At 55.5% G+C, this 16,338-nt stretch overlaps 1 protein-coding gene across 2 annotated transcripts; it reads right to left on the bottom strand.

The window, feature by feature from the left end:
• Positions 1-1,168: 1,168 nt before the first annotated feature.
• LOC139826064 (E3 ubiquitin-protein ligase TRIM7-like) lies at positions 1,169-15,138 on the bottom strand. Of its 2 annotated transcripts, none has more exons than XM_071800975.1 (7): positions 14,560-15,138; positions 11,303-11,389; positions 10,959-11,180; positions 8,325-8,347; positions 6,733-6,839; positions 6,597-6,629; positions 1,169-3,013 (listed from the first exon to the last, which is right to left on the bottom strand). In XM_071800975.1, exons 1-7 carry the CDS (start codon positions 15,061-15,063, stop codon positions 2,487-2,489), a joined length of 1,503 nt encoding a protein of 500 aa, XP_071657076.1. In that variant the 5' UTR covers positions 15,064-15,138; the 3' UTR covers positions 1,169-2,486. The 2 variants fall into 2 exon arrangements, with proteins under 2 accessions (XP_071657076.1, XP_071657075.1); XM_071800974.1 differs by having other exon boundaries at positions 10,959-11,183; positions 14,560-15,137.
• Between the last annotated feature and the right edge of the window lie 1,200 nt (positions 15,139-16,338).

A 16,338-nucleotide genomic window follows, 5' to 3' on the forward strand; every position in this document is an offset into this window, starting at 1 on the left:
AAAGGCCCCAAAATGGCCCAAAAAGGGCCCCAAATCCCCCTAAATAGGCCCCAAAACCCCCCAAAAAGGCCCCAAAAATCCCCCCAAAAAGGCCCAATATCCCCCCAAAAAGGCCCCAAAAAGGCCCTAAAATCCTGCACAAAGGCCCCAAAATCCCCCCCAAAAAAGCCCCAGAAACCCCCCAAGAAGGTCCCAAAATGCCCCCCAAAAAGGCTCCAAAATCCCCCAAAAAGGCCCCAGAAGACCCCAAATATGACTAAAAATCCCCCCAAAAAGCCCCCAGAAAACCGCCAAATTGCCCCAAAATCCCCAAAAATCCCCCAAAAGGACCCAAAATCCCCTAAAATGGTCCAGAAACCTCCCAAAAAGACCCAAAAAACCCCCAAAAGGCCCCCAAAAGCCCCAAAAATCCCCTAAAAAGGGCCCAGAATCCCCACATAAAGGCCCCAAAAATCCCCCAAAAACACTCAAAACGGCCCCAAAATCCCCCAAAAAGGCCCCAAAATCCCCCAAAATTGCCCCATAAACCCCCAAAAAGGTCCCAGAAATCCCCAAAAGCACAAAAAGCCCAAAAGTCCCCAAAAACGGCCCTAAAACCCCCCAAAAAACACCCAGAAACCCCCAAAATTGCCCCAAAATCCCCCCAAAAGGCCACAAAACTGCCCAAAAATCCCCAAAAGGGCCCAAAATCCCCCCAAAATGGTCCAGAAACCTCCCCAAAAGACCCAAAAAACCCCCCAAAAGCCCCAAAATTCCCTAAAAAGGCCCTAAAATCCCACAAAAAGGCCCTAAAATCCCCCAAAAAGGCCCCAAAACCCCCCCAAAAAGGCCCCAAAACCCCCCCAAAAAGGCCCCAAAAAGGCCAAAATCCCCCCAAAAAGGCCCCAAAAGACCCCAAAACCCCCAAAAAGGTCCAGAAACCTCCCAAAAATGCTCCAAAAACCCCCAAAAACGCTCAAAATGCCTCAAAATCCCACAAAACGGCTTCAAAATCCCCCCTAAAAAGCCCCAGAATCCCCCCAAAAAGGCCCCAAAACCCCCCATAAATCACCCAAAATACCCCTGAAACCCCCCAAAAATCCCCCCAAAAAAGCCCCCAAACCCCCCAAAAAGACCCCAAAACCCCCCAAAATCCCCAAAACCCCCCAAAAACCACCAAATCACAGCATTTTGGGGTTTATTTGTTATTATTTTTCGCACAGCAACGTTTATTCCGCACTAAAGAGCCACAAGGGAGGGAACAGCCTCAAAACGCAGGATCGCCCCCAAAATCAAGGGTTTCCCCCCAAATTTCCCCAAAATCCCCAAAATTCTGGCCTGGCCGGGATCACCCCCTCCCCAAAAAACCCCAAATTCCCCCTTTTTCCCCCCAAAAAGCGGCTTTTCCCGCCCTTTTACCTCACGCGGGTTTGGGGCTTTTGAGGCGGCAAAAAATGGCGGGAAAGCGGGTAAAATAACCCCAAAAAGTGGCTTTTTCGCCCCATTTTCCACACAAAACTCAACAAAATGAACCCAAAATATGTGGAGTCGCATCCCAATATAAAGACTCAAAATTTGTGACTGAAAAATTAACACAAAAAGCCTCAAAATGCGTAAATTTGACAGAAAAACGAGGCCTCGAGGCGGCAAAAGATGGCGGGTGGGGTGGGTGAAATAACCCCAAAAAGCGGCTTTTTCACCCCATTTTCCACACAAAACTCAACAAAATGAACCCAAAATATGTGGAGTCGCATCCCAAAATAAAGACTTGAAATTTGTGACTGAAAAATTAACGCAAAAAGCCTCAAAATGCGTAAATTTGACAGAAAAACGAGGCCTCGAGGCGGCAAAAGATGGCGGGTGGGGTGGGTGAAATAACCCCAAAAAGCGGCTTTTTCACCCCATTTTCCACACAAAACTCAACAAAATGAACCCAAAATCCACGGGGTCGTGTCCCAAAATAAAGACTCAAAATTTGTGACTGAAAAATTAACACAAAAAGCCTCAAAATGCGTAAATTTGACAGAAAAACGAGGCCTCGAGGTGGCAAAAAATGGCGGGTGGGGCGGGTAAAATAACCCCAAAAAGCAGCTTTTTCGCCCCATTTTCCACACAAAACTCAACAAAATGAACCCAAAATCCACGGGGTCGTGTCCCAAAATAAAGACTCAAAATTTGTGACTGAAAAATTAACACAAAAAGCCTCAAAATGCGTAAATTTGACAGAAAAGTGAGGCCTCGAGGAGGCAAAAAATGGCGGGTGGGGCGGGTAAAATAACCCCAAAAAGCGGCTTTTTCTCCCCGTTTTAACCCCAACAAAATGAACCCAAACCACACAGAATTATGGGAAGAACCCCCCAAAAATATTTGGATTTTATGACAGAAAAATCAAAGCGAAAAGACTCAAAATTGCGACAGAAAAACGGGAAGGAGCGGAAAAGGCCGAAAAGCCGTGGACGTTCCCGCCAAAGCGCCCGAGAAAAGGCGGGAAAATTAACACCACCTCATTAATTACAAAGCGAAAGGGAAGAACCCACATAAAAGAGCCAGAAAAAGGGGAAGATCCTCTCGGAGAAGGCGGCGGTGAAGGTGAAAACGGGCGCCATGTTGTCCGCGTTATAAAACGCGACCCAACCGCCTTCGTAATCCAAATAGACGCCGATTTTTCGGGGTCGTTCGCACAAGGAAAGCGGAGTCTCCGGGGAGGTGAAAGCTTGGTACTGGTCCCAGTTCTTCCCTTTCCAGTTTAAACCGATGACCCAAACGCCTTCCTCGGGGGCGAAGTCGATCTTTTCCTTCCTCCGCACGGATTCGCGGGCGGCGCCGAGGACCCAACTCTCGCCATCTCCAACCTCCACCTCCCAATAATGGCGACCGGAGGTGAAACCTTCGTTGGTCAAGACGGAGAAGGAGAAATCGAAACGTTTGGGATTTTGGGGAAGGTTTTGGGGGGTCCCACGGAGTCGGACGCTGCGTTTGTCCTCGGATAGGACCAAGTAGGGGTTGGCGGTTTCGGGGTCCAGGGAGAGATCGCCTGTAAAAGGGTTAAAAATGGAAGAGTAAAGGTTAAAATGATGGAGTTGGGATTTGGAAGTTGGATTTGGGGGGAGTAGAGAAGGGTTTGGGGACTAAAAAGGGGGGTTTGGGACCCTAAAAAGGGATTTTGGGGCCTACAAAGGGATTTTGGGGCCTACAAATTCAATCTGGGCCCATCAATTCAATTTGGGTCCTATAAAGGGATTTTGGGCCTATAAAGGGATTTTGGGGCCCTATAAAGGGATTTTGGGGGCCTATAAAGGGATCTTTGGGCCTATAAAGGGATTTTTGGGCCCTCTAAAGGGATTTTGGGGCCCTCTAAAGGGATTTTTGGGCCCTCTAAAGGGATTTTTGGGGTCCTATAAAGGGATTTTGGGGTCCTATAAAGGGATTTTTGGGCCTCTAAAGGGATTTTTGGGGTCCTATAAAGGGATTTTTGGGGTCCTATAAAGGGATTTTGGGGCCTACAAATTCAATCTGGGCCCATCAATTCAATTTGGGTCCTATAAAGGGATTCTGGGCCTATAAAGGGATTTTGGGGCCCTATAAAGGGATTTTGGGGCCCTATAAAGGGGATTTTGGGGTCCTATAAAGGGATTTTTGGGCCCTCTAAAGGGATTTTTGGGGTCCTATAAAGGGATTTTTGGGGTCCTATAAAGGGATCTTTGGGCCTATAAAGGGATCTTTGGGGCCCTCTAAAGGGATTTTGGGGTCCTATAAAGGGATTTTGGGGCCCTCTAAAGGGGATTTTGGGGCCCTATCAATTCAACTTGGGCCCCATCAATTCAATTTGGGTCCTATAAATGGATTTTGGGGCCTACAAAGGGATTTTGGGGCCTACAAATTCAATCTGGGCCCATCAATTCAATTTGGGTCCTATAAAGGGATCTTTGGGCCTATAAAGGGATTTTGGGGCCCTCTAAAGGGATTTTGGGGCCCTCTAAAGGGATTTTGGGGCCCTCTAAAGGGGATTTTGGGGACCTATAAAGGGATTTTGGGGACCTATAAAGGGATTTTTGGGGACCTATAAAGGGATTTTGGGGCCTACAAATTCAATCTGGGCCCATCAATTCAATTTGGGTCCTATAAAGGGATTTTGGGCCTATAAAGGGATTTTGGGGACCTATAAAGGGATCTTTGGGCCTATAAAGGGATTTTTGGTCCCTCTAAAGGGATTTTGGGGTCCTATAAAGGGATTTTTGGGGACCTATAAAGGGATTTTGGGGCCTACAAATTCAGTCTGGGCCCATCAATTCAATTTGGGTCCTATAAAGGGATTCTGGGCCTATAAAGGGATTTTGGGGCCCTATAAAGGGATTTTGGGGACCTATAAAGGGGATTTTGGGGCCTCTAAAGGGATTTTGGGGCCTCTAAAGGGATTTTTGGGGTCCTATAAAGGGATCTTTGGGGTCCTATAAAGGGATCTTTGGGCCTCTAAAGGGATTTTTGGGGTCCTATAAAGGGATTTTTGGGGTCCTATAAAGGGATTTTTGGGGCCCTATCAATTCAGCTTGGGCCCCATCAATTCAATTTGGGTCCTATAAATGGATTTTGGGGTCCTATAAAGGGATTTTGGGGCCTACAAATTCAATCTGGGCCCATCAATTCAATTTGGGTCCTATAAAGGGATTCTGGGCCTATAAAGGGATTTTGGGGCCCTCTAAAGGGATTTTGGGGTCCTCTAAAGGGATTTTGGGGGCCTCTAAAGGGATCTTTGGGGGCCTCTAAAGGGATCTTTGGGGGCCTCTAAAGGGATCTTTGGGGCCCTCTAAAGGGATTTTGGGGTCCTATAAAGGGATTTTTGGGGTCCTATAAAGGGATTTTGGGGCCCTCTAAAGGGGATTTTGGGGCCCTATCAATTCAACTTCGGCTCCATCAATTCAATTTGGGTCCTATAAATGGATTTTGGGGTCCTATAAAGGGATTTTGGGGCCCCATAAAGGGATTTTGGGGCCTATAAAAGGGGATTTTTGGACCTACAAATTCAATCTGGGGCCATCAATTCAATTTGGGCCCCATTAATTCAATTTGGGCCCTCTAAGGGATCTTTGGGTCTATAAAGGGATTTTGGGGCCCTATAAAGGGATTTTTGGGGACCTATAAAGGGGATTTTGGGGCCTCTAAAGGGATTTTGGGGCCCCATAAAGGGGATTTTGGGGCCCTATCAATTCAATTTGGGCCCCATCAATTCAATTTGGGTCCTATAAAGGGATTTTGGGGCCTATAAAGGGATTTTGGGGTCCTATAAAGGGATCTTTGGGCCTATAAAGGGATTTTGGGGCCCTCTAAAGGGATTTTGGGGTCCTATAAAGGGATTTTGGGGCCCCATAAAGGGGATTTTGGGGCCCTATCAATTCAATTTGGGCCCCATCAATTCAATTTGGGTCCTATAAATAAATTTTGGGGTCCTATAAATGGATTTTGGGGCCTACAAAGGGATTTTGGGGCCTACAAAGGGATTTTGGGGCCTACAAAGGGATTTTGGGGCCTACAAATTCAATCTGGGCCCATCAATTCAATTTGGGTCCTATAAAGGGATTTTGGGCCTATAAAGGGATTTTTGGGGACCTATAAAGGGATCTTTGGGCCTATAAAGGGATTTTTGGGCCCTCTAAAGGGATTTTGGGGACCTATAAAGGGGATTTTGGGGACCTATAAAGGGGATTTTTGGGGACCTATAAAGGGATTTTGGGGCCTACAAATTCAATCTGGGCCCATCAATTCAATTTGGGTCCTATAAAGGGATTTTGGGCCTATAAAGGGATTTTGGGGACCTATAAAGGGATCTTTGGGCCCTCTAAAGGGATTTTGGGGTCCTATAAAGGGATTTTTGGGGTCCTATAAAGGGATTTTTGGGCCCCATAAAGGGGATTTTGGGCCCCATAAAGGGGATTTTGGGGCCCTATCAATTCAATTTGGGCGCCATCAATTCAATTTGGGGTCCTATAAAGGGATTTTGGGGTCCTATAAAGGGATTTTGGGGCCCTCTAAAGGGGATTTTGGGGCCCTATCAATTCAATTTGGGTCCTATAAATGGATTTTGGGGTCTACAAAGGGATTTTGGGGCCTACAAAGGGATTTTGGGGCCTACAAATTCAATCTGGGCCCATCAATTCAATTTGGGTCCTATAAAGGGATTCTGGGCCTATAAAGGGATTTTGGGGCCCCATAAAGGGATTTTGGGGTCCTATAAAGGGATTTTGGGGTCCTCTAAAGGGATTTTTGGGGTCCTCTAAAGGGATTTTTGGGCCCTATAAAGAGATTTTTGGGGTCCTATAAAGGAATTTTGGGGTCCTATAAAGGAATTTTTGGGCCCTATAAAGGGATTTTTGGGGTCCTATAAAGGGATTTTCGGGGTCCTATAAAGGGATTTTCGGGGTCCTATAAAGGAATTTTGGGCCCTATAAAGGGATTTTTGGGCCCTATAAAGGGACTTTTGGGCCCTATAAAGGGATTTTTGGAGCCCTATAAAGGGATTTTTAAGCCCTATAAAGGGATTTTTGGGGTCCTATAAAGGGATTTTTAAGCCCTATAAAGGGATTTCTGGTCCCTATGGATTTGGGGTTCCATGGCGGCCTCACCTGTGTCGTTTTCCAGCTCGAAACGCAAGTTTTCTGCGGAAAAAAAGAGGGAAAACAGCGATATTTGGGTCCCTTTTGCGCACACAAGGGATTTGGGGCGGTTGGGTTGGAAAAAGGGGGGGATTTTGGGGCTGACCTTTGAACTCCAGCAGCACCTCCTTGAGCACCGAGCTCTTCTGAGCAAAGCTCTTGAGCTTCTTCTCCAGGTCCGAGAGCCCCGCGTCCGACGGGGACAGAATCCAGCTGGGAATGGGGTAATTAGACTAATTAGGGGGGAAATGAGGCTGGGAATGGGGTAATTAGACTAATTAGGGGGGAAATGAGGGTGGGAATGGGGTAACTGGAGTCATTAGGGGGGAAATGAGGGTGGGAAATGGGGTAATTGGAGTCATTAGGGGGGAAATGAGGGTGGGAAATGGGGTAATTGGAGTCATTAGGGGGGAAATGAGGGTGGGAATGGGGTAACTGGAGTCATTAGGGGGGAAATGAGGGTGGGAATGGGGTAATTGGAGTCATTAGAGGGGAAGTGAGGGTGGGAAATGGGGTAATTGGAGTCATTAGGGGGGAAATGAGACTGGGAATGGGGTAATTGGAGTCATTAGGGGGGAAATGAGGCTGGTTTATGGGGCCCAACCCAGTCCCCACTGGTTTGGGGGCACCATCCCAGTCCCCACTGGCTTATGGGGCCCAACCCAGTCCCCACTGGCTTGGGGGCACCATCCCAGTCCCCACTGGCTTATGGGGACCCCTCCCAGTCCCCACTGGTTTGGGGGCACCATCCCAGTCCCCACTGGCTTATGGGGACCCCTCCCAGTCCCCACTGGTTTGGGGGCACCATCCCAGTCCCCACTGGCTTATGGGGACCCATCCCAGTCCCCACTGGTTTGGGGGCGCCCGTCCCAGTCCCCACTGGTTTATGGGGCCCAACCCAGTCCCCACTGGTTTATGGGGCACCATCCCAGTCCCCACTGGTTTATGGGGACCCCCCCCCCAGTCCCGACTGGTTTGGGGGCGCCATCCCAGTCCCCACTGGTTTATGGGGCCCAACCCAGTCCCCACTCGCTTATGGCGACCCATCCCAGTCCCCACTGGTTTGGGGCGCCCGTCCCAGTCCCCACTGGTTTGGGGGCGCTCGTCCCAGTCCCCACTGGCTTATGGGGACCCCTCCCAGTCCCCACTGGTTTGGGGGCGCCATCCCAGTCCCCACTGGTTTATGGGGACCCCTCCCAGTCCCCACTGGCTTATGGGACCCCTCCCAGTCCCCACTGGTTTGGGGGCACCATCCCAGTCCCCACTGGCTTATGGGGACCCATCCCAGCCCCCACTGGTTTGGGGGCGCCCGTCCCAGTCCCCACTGGTTTATGGGGCCCAACCCAGTTCCCACTGGTTTACGGGACCCCTCCCAGTCCCCACTGGTTTATGGGGACCCGTCCCAGTCCCCACGGGTTTGGGGGACCCCTCCCTTCCCCACTGGCTTATGGGGTCCCCTCCCAGTCCCCACTGGTTTGGGGGCGCCATCCCAGTCCCCATTGGTTTATGGGACCCATCCCAGTCCCCACTGGTTTATGGGGACCCCTCCCAGCCCCCACTGGTTTGGGGGCGTCCGTCCCAGTCCCCACTGGTTTATGGGGCCCAACCCAGTCCCCACTGGTTTATGGGGACCCCTCCCAGTCCCCACTGGCTTGGGGACCCCTCCCAGTTCTCCCAGTTCAGCACTGGGTTCCTCACCTGCCACCAACTGGAGCCACAACCTGGAAAACAGGAACAAAAACCCAAAACTCAGCACTTTAAGGTCATTTTTGCATCACAACCTCCACAAGTTTGGGCGCTAGAACCTCATTTTTGGTCCCCAAAAGTGGATTTTGGGTCTCCCCAAAGGCCTTTTGGGCCCTCACAAGTGGATTTTGGGTCCCCATCAAGGCATTTGGGGTCCCTCCCAACCCATTCTGGGTCACCAAAAGTGGATTTTGGGTCCCTCTCAACGCATTTTTCGGCCCCACAAGTGGATTTTGGGTCCCCCCAAAGGCATTTTGGGTCCACCCAAAGGCATTTTGGGACCCCACAAGTGGATTTTGGGGCCCTCAAAGGCCCTTTTACCCCCCACAAGTGGATTTTTGGTCTCTACAAAAGCATTTTTGGTCCCCCCAAGCCCATTTCTGGTCCCCCCCAGCCCATTTCTGGTCCCCCCAATCCCATTTCTGGTCCCCCCAAAGGCACTTTTGGTCCCCCCAAGCCCATTTCTGGTCCCCCCAGCCCATTTCTGGTCCCCCCAAGCCCATTTCTGGACCCCCCCAGCCCATTCCTGGACCCCCCCAAAGGCACTTTTGGTCCCCCCAACCCCATTTCTGGTCCCCCCAACCCCATTTCTGGACCCCCCAAGCCCATTTCTGGACCCCCCCAGCCCATTCCTGGACCCCCCCAAAGGCACTTTTGGTCCCCCCAACCCCATTTCTGGTCCCCCCAACCCATTTCTGGTTCCCCCAGCCCATTTCTGGACCCCCCAAGCCCATTCCTGGACCCCCCCAAAGGCACTTTTGGTCCCCCCAACCCCATTTCTGGTCCCCCCAAGCCCATTTCTGGTCCCCCCAAGCCCATTCCTGGACCCCCCCAAAGGCACTTTTGGTCCCCCCAACCCCATTTCTGGTCCCCCCAAGCCCATTTCTGGTCCCTCCAACCCATTTCTGGACCCTCCAAGCCCATTTCTGGATCCCCCCAGCCCATTTCTGGACCCCCCAAGCCCATTTCTGGTCCCCCCCAAAGGCACTTTTGGTCCCCCCAACCCCATTTCTCATCCCCCCAAAGGCACTTTTGGTCCCCCCCAGCCCATTTCTGGTCCCCCCAACCCCATTTCTGGTCCCCCCAGCCCATTCCTGGACCCCCCCAAAGGCACTTTTGGTCCCCCCAAGCCCATTTCTGCTCCCCCCCAGCCCATTTCTGGTCCCCCCAAGCCCATTTCTGGACCCCCCAAGCCCATTCCTGGACCCCCCCAAAGGCACTTTTGGTCCCCCCAAGCCCATTTCTCATCCCCCCAAAGGCACTTTTGGTCCCCCCAACCCCATTTCTGGTCCCCCCAACCCCATTTCTGGACCCCCCAAGCCCATTTCTGGACCCCCCCAGCCCATTCCTGGACCCCCCCAAAGGCACTTTTGGTCCCCCCAACCCCATTTCTGGTCCCCCCAAGCCCATTTCTGGTCCCCCCAAGCCCATTTCTGGTCCCCCCAAGCCCATTCCTGGACCCCCCCAAAGGCACTTTTGGTCCCCCCAACCCCATTTCTGGTCCCCCCAACCCATTTCTGGTCCCCCCAAGCCCATTTCTGGTCCCCCCAAGCCCATTCCTGGACCCCCCCAAAGGCACTTTTGGTCCCCCCAACCCCATTTCTGGTCCCCCCAACCCATTTCTGGTCCCCCCAAGCCCATTTCTGGACCCCCCCAGCCCATTCCTGGACCCCCCCAAAGGCACTTTTGGTCCCCCCAACCCCATTTCTCATCCCCCCAAAGGCACTTTTGGTCCCCCCAACCCCATTTCTGGTCCCCCCAGCCCATTCCTGGTCCCCCCAAAGGCACTTTTGGTCCCCCCAACCCCATTTCTCATCCCCCCAAAGGCACTTTTGGTCCCCCCAAGCCCATTTCTGGACCCCCCCAGCCCATTCCTGGACCCCCCCAAAGGCACTTTTGGTCCCCCCAACCCCATTTCTCATCCCCCCAAAGGCACTTTTGGTCCCCCCAACCCCATTTCTGGTCCCCCCAACCCCATTTCTGGTCCCTCCAAGCCCATTTCTGATCCCTCCAACCCATTTCTGGACCCTCCAAGCCCATTTCTGGTCCCCCCCCAGCCCATTCCTGGAACCCCCCCAAAGGCACTTTTGGTCCCCCCAACCCCATTTCTGGTCCCCCCAACCCATTTCTGGTTCCCCCAGCCCATTTCTGGTCCCCCCAAGCCCATTTCTGGACCCTCCAAGCCCATTTCTGGACCCCTCCAGCCCATTTCTGGACCCCCCCAGCCCATTCCTGGACCCCCCCAAAGGCACTTTTGGTCCCCACAAGCCCATTTCTCATCCCCCCAAAGGCACTTTTGGTCCCCCCAACCCCATTTCTGGTCCCCCCAACCCCATTTCTGGATCCCCCCAGCCCATTCCTGGTCCCCCAAAGGCACTTTTGGTCCCCCCAACCCCATTTCTGGACCCTCCAAGCCCATTTCTGGTCCCCCCAAGCCCATTTCTGGTTCCTCCAACCCCATTCCTGGTTCCCCCAGCCCATTTCTGGACCCTCCAAGCCCATTTCTGGTCCCCCCAAGCCCATTTCTGGTCCCCCCAAGCCCATTTCTGGACCCCCCCCAGCCCATTTCTGCTCCCCGTCCCTCACCGCGCCGTCAGCCGCCGCCGTCCCTCCGTCCTGGCCCTGCTGCAGCAGTTTGTCCAGCTGGGCCATCTGTTCGCGCAGCCGCTCCAGGGCCTCGTCCCTGCGCCGCGTCACCTGGCGCTGGAGCTGCTCCAGGCGGCCCAGCAGCACCTGCTCCTTCTCCTCCAGGAACGCGCGCAGCTCCCGGCACTCGGAAACCACCTTCTCGCGCTCCTGCTCCGCCTGCTTCTGAAATACGGGAGAAAAACGGGTGAGGAATGGTGAAACGCGACCCCCCCCCCCCCCGCCCCAAGGTTGGGGGGGAGCCCCGAATCCTCGTGGTGTCCCCCCAAAATGTAGGGGTTTACCAGCAAAGCTTCGCTGCGCCTCTCCTGCTCGGCCTTGGCCTCTTCGCAGCCTTTCCTGATGCAGCTCAGCTGCTCCTGCGGCACCTCCTGCGTGGAAAGGGCTCCCATTGGGATGGGGAGGGTGGGGGGCGTGGGGGGGGTGGGGAGGGTGGGGAGGGTGGGGGGGGATTGGGAGGGTGGGGGGGTGGGGGGGGTGGGGGGGGGTGGGGAGGGATTGGGATTGTGGGGGGGGTGGGGAGGGATTGGGATTGTGGGGGGGGTGGGGAGGGTGGGAAGGGTGGGAATGGTGGGGGGGTGGGGGGGTGGGGAGGGTGGGGAGGGTGGGAAGGGTGGGAATGGTGGGGGGGTGGGGGGGTGGGGAGGGTGGGGAGGGTGGGGGGGGTGCGGGGGGGTGGGGAGGGTGGTGGGGGTGGGGGGGTGCGGGGGGTGGGGGCGGTGGGGAGGGTGGGGGGGTTCCCACCTAAATTGCTTCCATTTTTGCCCAATTTATGCCAAATTTCCCCCAAATATTTGCCAAATTTCCCCTAACCTGTAAAACCTATAATTCGTAAACCTATAAATCTATCACTTATAAACACGTAATTTATAATTCTATAATTCATAAATCTCTACATCTATAAATCGTAAATCTGTAACTCGCAAGCTTCTAATTTGTAAATCTATAAGGTACAAATCTATATGCAACTTATAAACCTATAATTCATAAATCTGTACATCTCTAACTTACAAATCTACAACTCGTAAACCTATAATTGTTAAATCTATAAGGTACAAGTCTATAATGTATAAATATATCATTTATAAACCTAGAATTTGTCAATCTATGACTTATAAACCTCTAAGCCTATAATTCATAAATCCATACCTTAGAAATCCATAATTTAGAAATAAACCCCTAAGCCGCAGAGATTTTGGTGCTTTTAACGAGCTACACAACCCCCACACCGGGCGATAACGAAGAATTTCAGCAAATTAACCAAAAAGGTCAAAAAAAAAGGGGGTGGGGGTCACAATCGGCCCCCGAGAGGCAACGATTTGGTGCTAAAAAAGCCCAAAATGGGATTAAGGAGCGGCAAACGCAAGCAAAAGGTCCCAGGATGCAGCGCGACGTTCGACATCCGCCCGGCATCTTGGTCTTTTCCTCCTCCGGCGCAAACGAGGTCGCTCCAATTGCCTCTTAATTAGTAATTAGGCATTAATTCCAGCGGGAGAGCGGCCTGGGGGGGTCTCTGCGGTGGTTTTGGGGGGGTTGAAGGGTTTTTGCTGCGTTTTTAGGCTGCGTCACCTCGGCAAATGCGACGTGAGGGGTTTTTTTTTGGGGGGGGGGGAAGCGGCTCCTGGGGATTTTTGCTGCGTTTTAGCCAAAATTGGATAAAAGAAGCCCCCCCCGTGCTAATGCCAAAATGGTTCTGATCAGGGAAGAGGGATCAAAGCAGTAAACACCCCCCCTCCCAGTATCCTCCCAGTTAAACCCAGTTCCGTTTGGCGCAAGGAACAATCAGGGTGTCCCTGTTTTGGGGGGGGGATTGAGTTGGGGGTTAAGAGGGCTCCCTATTGCACCCAAGGGACTCCCACCCCACATGGGGTGTCCTTATTGCCCCCCCCCAATCCGGTTGGCGGGTGTCCCCCATTCTGGGGGGACCTGAGAAAAGCCCCCCCCTAGTGGGGGTGTCCTCACTGCACCCCAAAATCATAGAGGGGATGGTGATGGGGGGGGAGGTCCCTTACTGCACCCCCTCAATCCAAAGGGGGGTCCCCATCTCTCTGCCATCCCCCCTAATCCAATGGGGGGTCCCCATCTTCATTCACTCCCAGCAGGGGGTTCCTACCGTACCCCCACAATCCTTGGGGGGTCCCCATCTCTCTTCTACTCCCTAATCCAATGGGGGATCCCCATCTCCTTGCACTCCCCTAATCCAAGAGGGGGTCCCCATCTCCCTTCACCCCCTCAATCCAAGGGGGCGTCCCCAACTCTCTGCCACCCCCTAATCCAAGAGGGGATCCCCATCTCCCTTCACCTCCCCCTAATCCAAGGGGGGAGGTCCCAGCTCCCCACCACCCCCCCTTAATCCAAGTGAGGTCTCCCCCAATCCTTGAGAGGGGTTCCCATCTCCCTACACCCCTAGAGGGGTGCCCCTACTGCCCCCCCAATCCAAGGGGGGGTCCCCATCTCCCCTCACCCCCAGCGGGGGTTCCTACCGCAGCCCCCAAGCCAAAGTGGGGGGGGTCCCCATCTCCCCTCACCCCCAGCGGGGGCTTCCTACCGCACCCCCCAAGCCAAGGGGGGGTCCCCATCTCCCCTCACCCCCAGCGGGGGGTTCCTACCGCACCCCCCAAGCCAAGGGGGGGTCCCCATCTCCCCTCACCCCCAGCGGGGGGTTCCTACCGCACCCCCCAAGCCAAGCGGGGGTCCCCCTCTCCCTTCACCCCCAGCGGGGGCTTCCTACCGCACCCCCCAAGCCAAGGGGGGGTCCCCATCTCCCTTCACCCCCAGCGGGGGCTTCTTACCGCACCCCCCAAGCCAAGGGGGGGTCCCCATCTCCCCTCACCCCCAGCGGGGGCTTCCTACCGCACCCCCCAAGCCAAGGGGGGGGTCCCCATCTCCCCTCACCCCCAGCGGGGGCTTCCTACCGCACCCCCCAAGCCAATGGGGGGGTCTCCATCTCCCCTCACCCCCAGCGGGGGCTTCCTACCGCACCCCCCAAGCCAATGGGGGGGTCTCCATCTCCCCTCACCCCCAGCGGGGGCTTCCTACCGCACCCCCCAAGCCAAGGGGGGGGTCCCCATCTCCCCTCACCCCCAGCGGGGGCTTCCTACCGCACCCCCCAAGCCAAGGGGGGGTCCCCATCTCCCCTCACCCCCAGCGGGGAGTTCCTACCGCACCCCCCAAGCCAAAGGGGGGTCCCCATCTCCCTTCACCCCCAGCGGGGGCTTCCTACCGCACCCCCCAAGCCAAGGGGGGGGTCCCCATCTCCCCTCACCCCCAGCGGGGGATTCCTACCGCACCCCCCAAGCCAATGGGGGGGTCTCCATCTCCCCTCACCCCCAGCGGGGGCTTCCTACCGCACCCCCCAAGCCAAGGGGTGGGTCCCCATCTCCCTTCACCCCCAGCGGGGGCTTCCTACCGCACCCCCCAAGCCAAGGGGGGGGTCCCCATCTCCCCTCACCCCCAGCGGGGGCTTCCTACCGCACCCCCAAGCCAAGGGGGGGTCCCCATAACCCCGCGCCCCCCAATCCCGGGGCTGTCCCCCCCTCACCTCCGCGGCGTGGGCCGCCTCCTCGGCGGGCAGCACGGTGTGTGCGCGGTGTTCCCGGGATAGGTGACACACCACGCAGACCGCCCTGCGATCCTGCACGCAAAACAACCGCAGCGGCTCCCCGTGGCGCGGACACCGCGGAGGCCCCGGCGGGACGGCGGCGGGAAGCGGCGGAGACGGAGCGGGAGGCCCCGGGGGAGCCTCGGCGAGACCTTGCGGCAAGCCCAGCTGGCGAACGATGTGGACGATGTTACCCAGAGAGCGGTTGGGGCGGAAAAGCCGCTGCGGCACCGGCTCCCGGCACTGCGGGCAGCAGAGGCGTCGCGCCGAGTCCTCCCAGCACTGGGTCACGCAGGCCCGGCAGAAGTTGTGGCCGCACTCGGCTACCAGCACGGGGTCGTTGAAGTACTCCAGGCACACCGGGCACGTCAGCTCGTCCTGCAGGCTGCGGGCGGCGGTGCAGGGAGCCGGCGGGACGGCGGGGGGAGCGGGCGGCGCCTCCATGGTGGCTCGGGAAGACGAGCGCAGACCACCCGATCCGCTCCCCGCCGGCGCCGCCGGCCGACTGAGGAGGGTGGGAGGGCTTAGGGGCGTGGCCACGCGTGCGCGGGGCGGAGGGCGCGGCGTGATTGGTGGGTGGGGAGGAGGGGGTGTGGTCTGAGGAGTTGTGGGCGGGGCTATGGGGACCGTTCCGGGGTGGGCGGTTTCTATAGGGAATTGGGGGGGCGGTTCCTATAGGGAAAGGGGCCGCGGTTCCTATAGGGAAGGGGGGGGCGGTTCTTATAGGGAAGGGGGGTAGCGGTTCTTATGGAGGGGGCGGTTCCTATAGGGAAGGGGGGGCCGTTCCTATGGAGGAGGCGGTTTCTATAGGGAATGGGGGAGCTGTTCCTATAAGGAATGAGGGCGCGGTTCCGATAGGGAAGGGGGGGCGGTTCCTATAGGGCATGGGGGGGCTGTTTCTATAGGGAAAGGGCGCCGGTTCCTATAGAGAAAGGGGGGGGCGGTTGCTATGGGGCATGGGGGCGCGGTTCCTATAGGGATTGGGGGGCGGTTACTATAGGGAAAGGGGCCGCGGTTTCTATAGGGAAGGGGGGGGCGGTTCCTATAGGGAAGGGGGAGAGCGGTTCCTATGGAGGGGGCGGTTCCTATAGAGTAGGGGGGGAGCGGTTTCCTATAGAGGGGGCGGTTCCTATAGGGAAAGGGGGGCCGGTTCCTATAGGGATTTGGGGTTGGTTCCTATAGGGAATGGCGGCGCGGTTCCTATAGGGAAAGGGGGAGCAGTCCTGGCCTGAAGCTGCGATAAAGGACTTTTTGGGGGGGGTTGTTTGTCACAGCGTCGCGCTAAAAATCCTGAAATCGGGGAAAATTTGGGCTGAAAACCCCTTAATTCGGGGCCTGCGGGTTGAGGGGGGGGCTGCCCTCGTCCAAAATGGCGGCCTCGCCCTCAGGGCAGGGCGAGAAGGAACATGGCGGCGGCCGGCAAAATGGCGCCGCCTCCCCCATTGCCGCCAACGGGGCTCCGCTCAAGATGGCGCCCGGGGGTGAAGCTTTGGCGTCCATCTTGGGTGAGGGCAGCCAGCCGGCGTTGCCACGGCAACGGGGCCTGTTGGGAAGACAAGGCCTCTCAAAATGGGTATTTTGGGGGCATTTGGGGCTTTTAAACACCCTCCCCTGGCTCCAAAGTGGTCCCTGATGCATTTATCACCAATAAATCAATTGCCCCAATTCGCAGTAAGAATAAAGAGTAGAAATAAAGTCGTTAAATGAGGTTGCGACGCC

The sequence above is a fragment of the Patagioenas fasciata genome, chromosome 34, assembly GCF_037038585.1.
Source record: "Patagioenas fasciata isolate bPatFas1 chromosome 34, bPatFas1.hap1, whole genome shotgun sequence".
In the NCBI taxonomy this organism is placed as follows: domain Eukaryota; kingdom Metazoa; phylum Chordata; class Aves; order Columbiformes; family Columbidae; genus Patagioenas; species Patagioenas fasciata.

Coding starts and splice junctions, on each gene's coding strand:
- LOC139826064 (XM_071800974.1), bottom strand. CDS start 15,063: ATGGAGGCGCCGCCCGCTCCCCCCGCCGTCCCGCCGGCTCCCTGCACC. Junction 8,348..10,958: donor CGGCGGCGGCTGACGGCGCG/GTGAGGGACGGG, acceptor CCTGTTTTCCAG/GTTGTGGCTCCAGTTGGTGG. Junction 6,630..6,732: donor GGTGCTGCTGGAGTTCAAAG/GTCAGCCCCAAA, acceptor TTTTTTCCGCAG/AAAACTTGCGTTTCGAGCTG.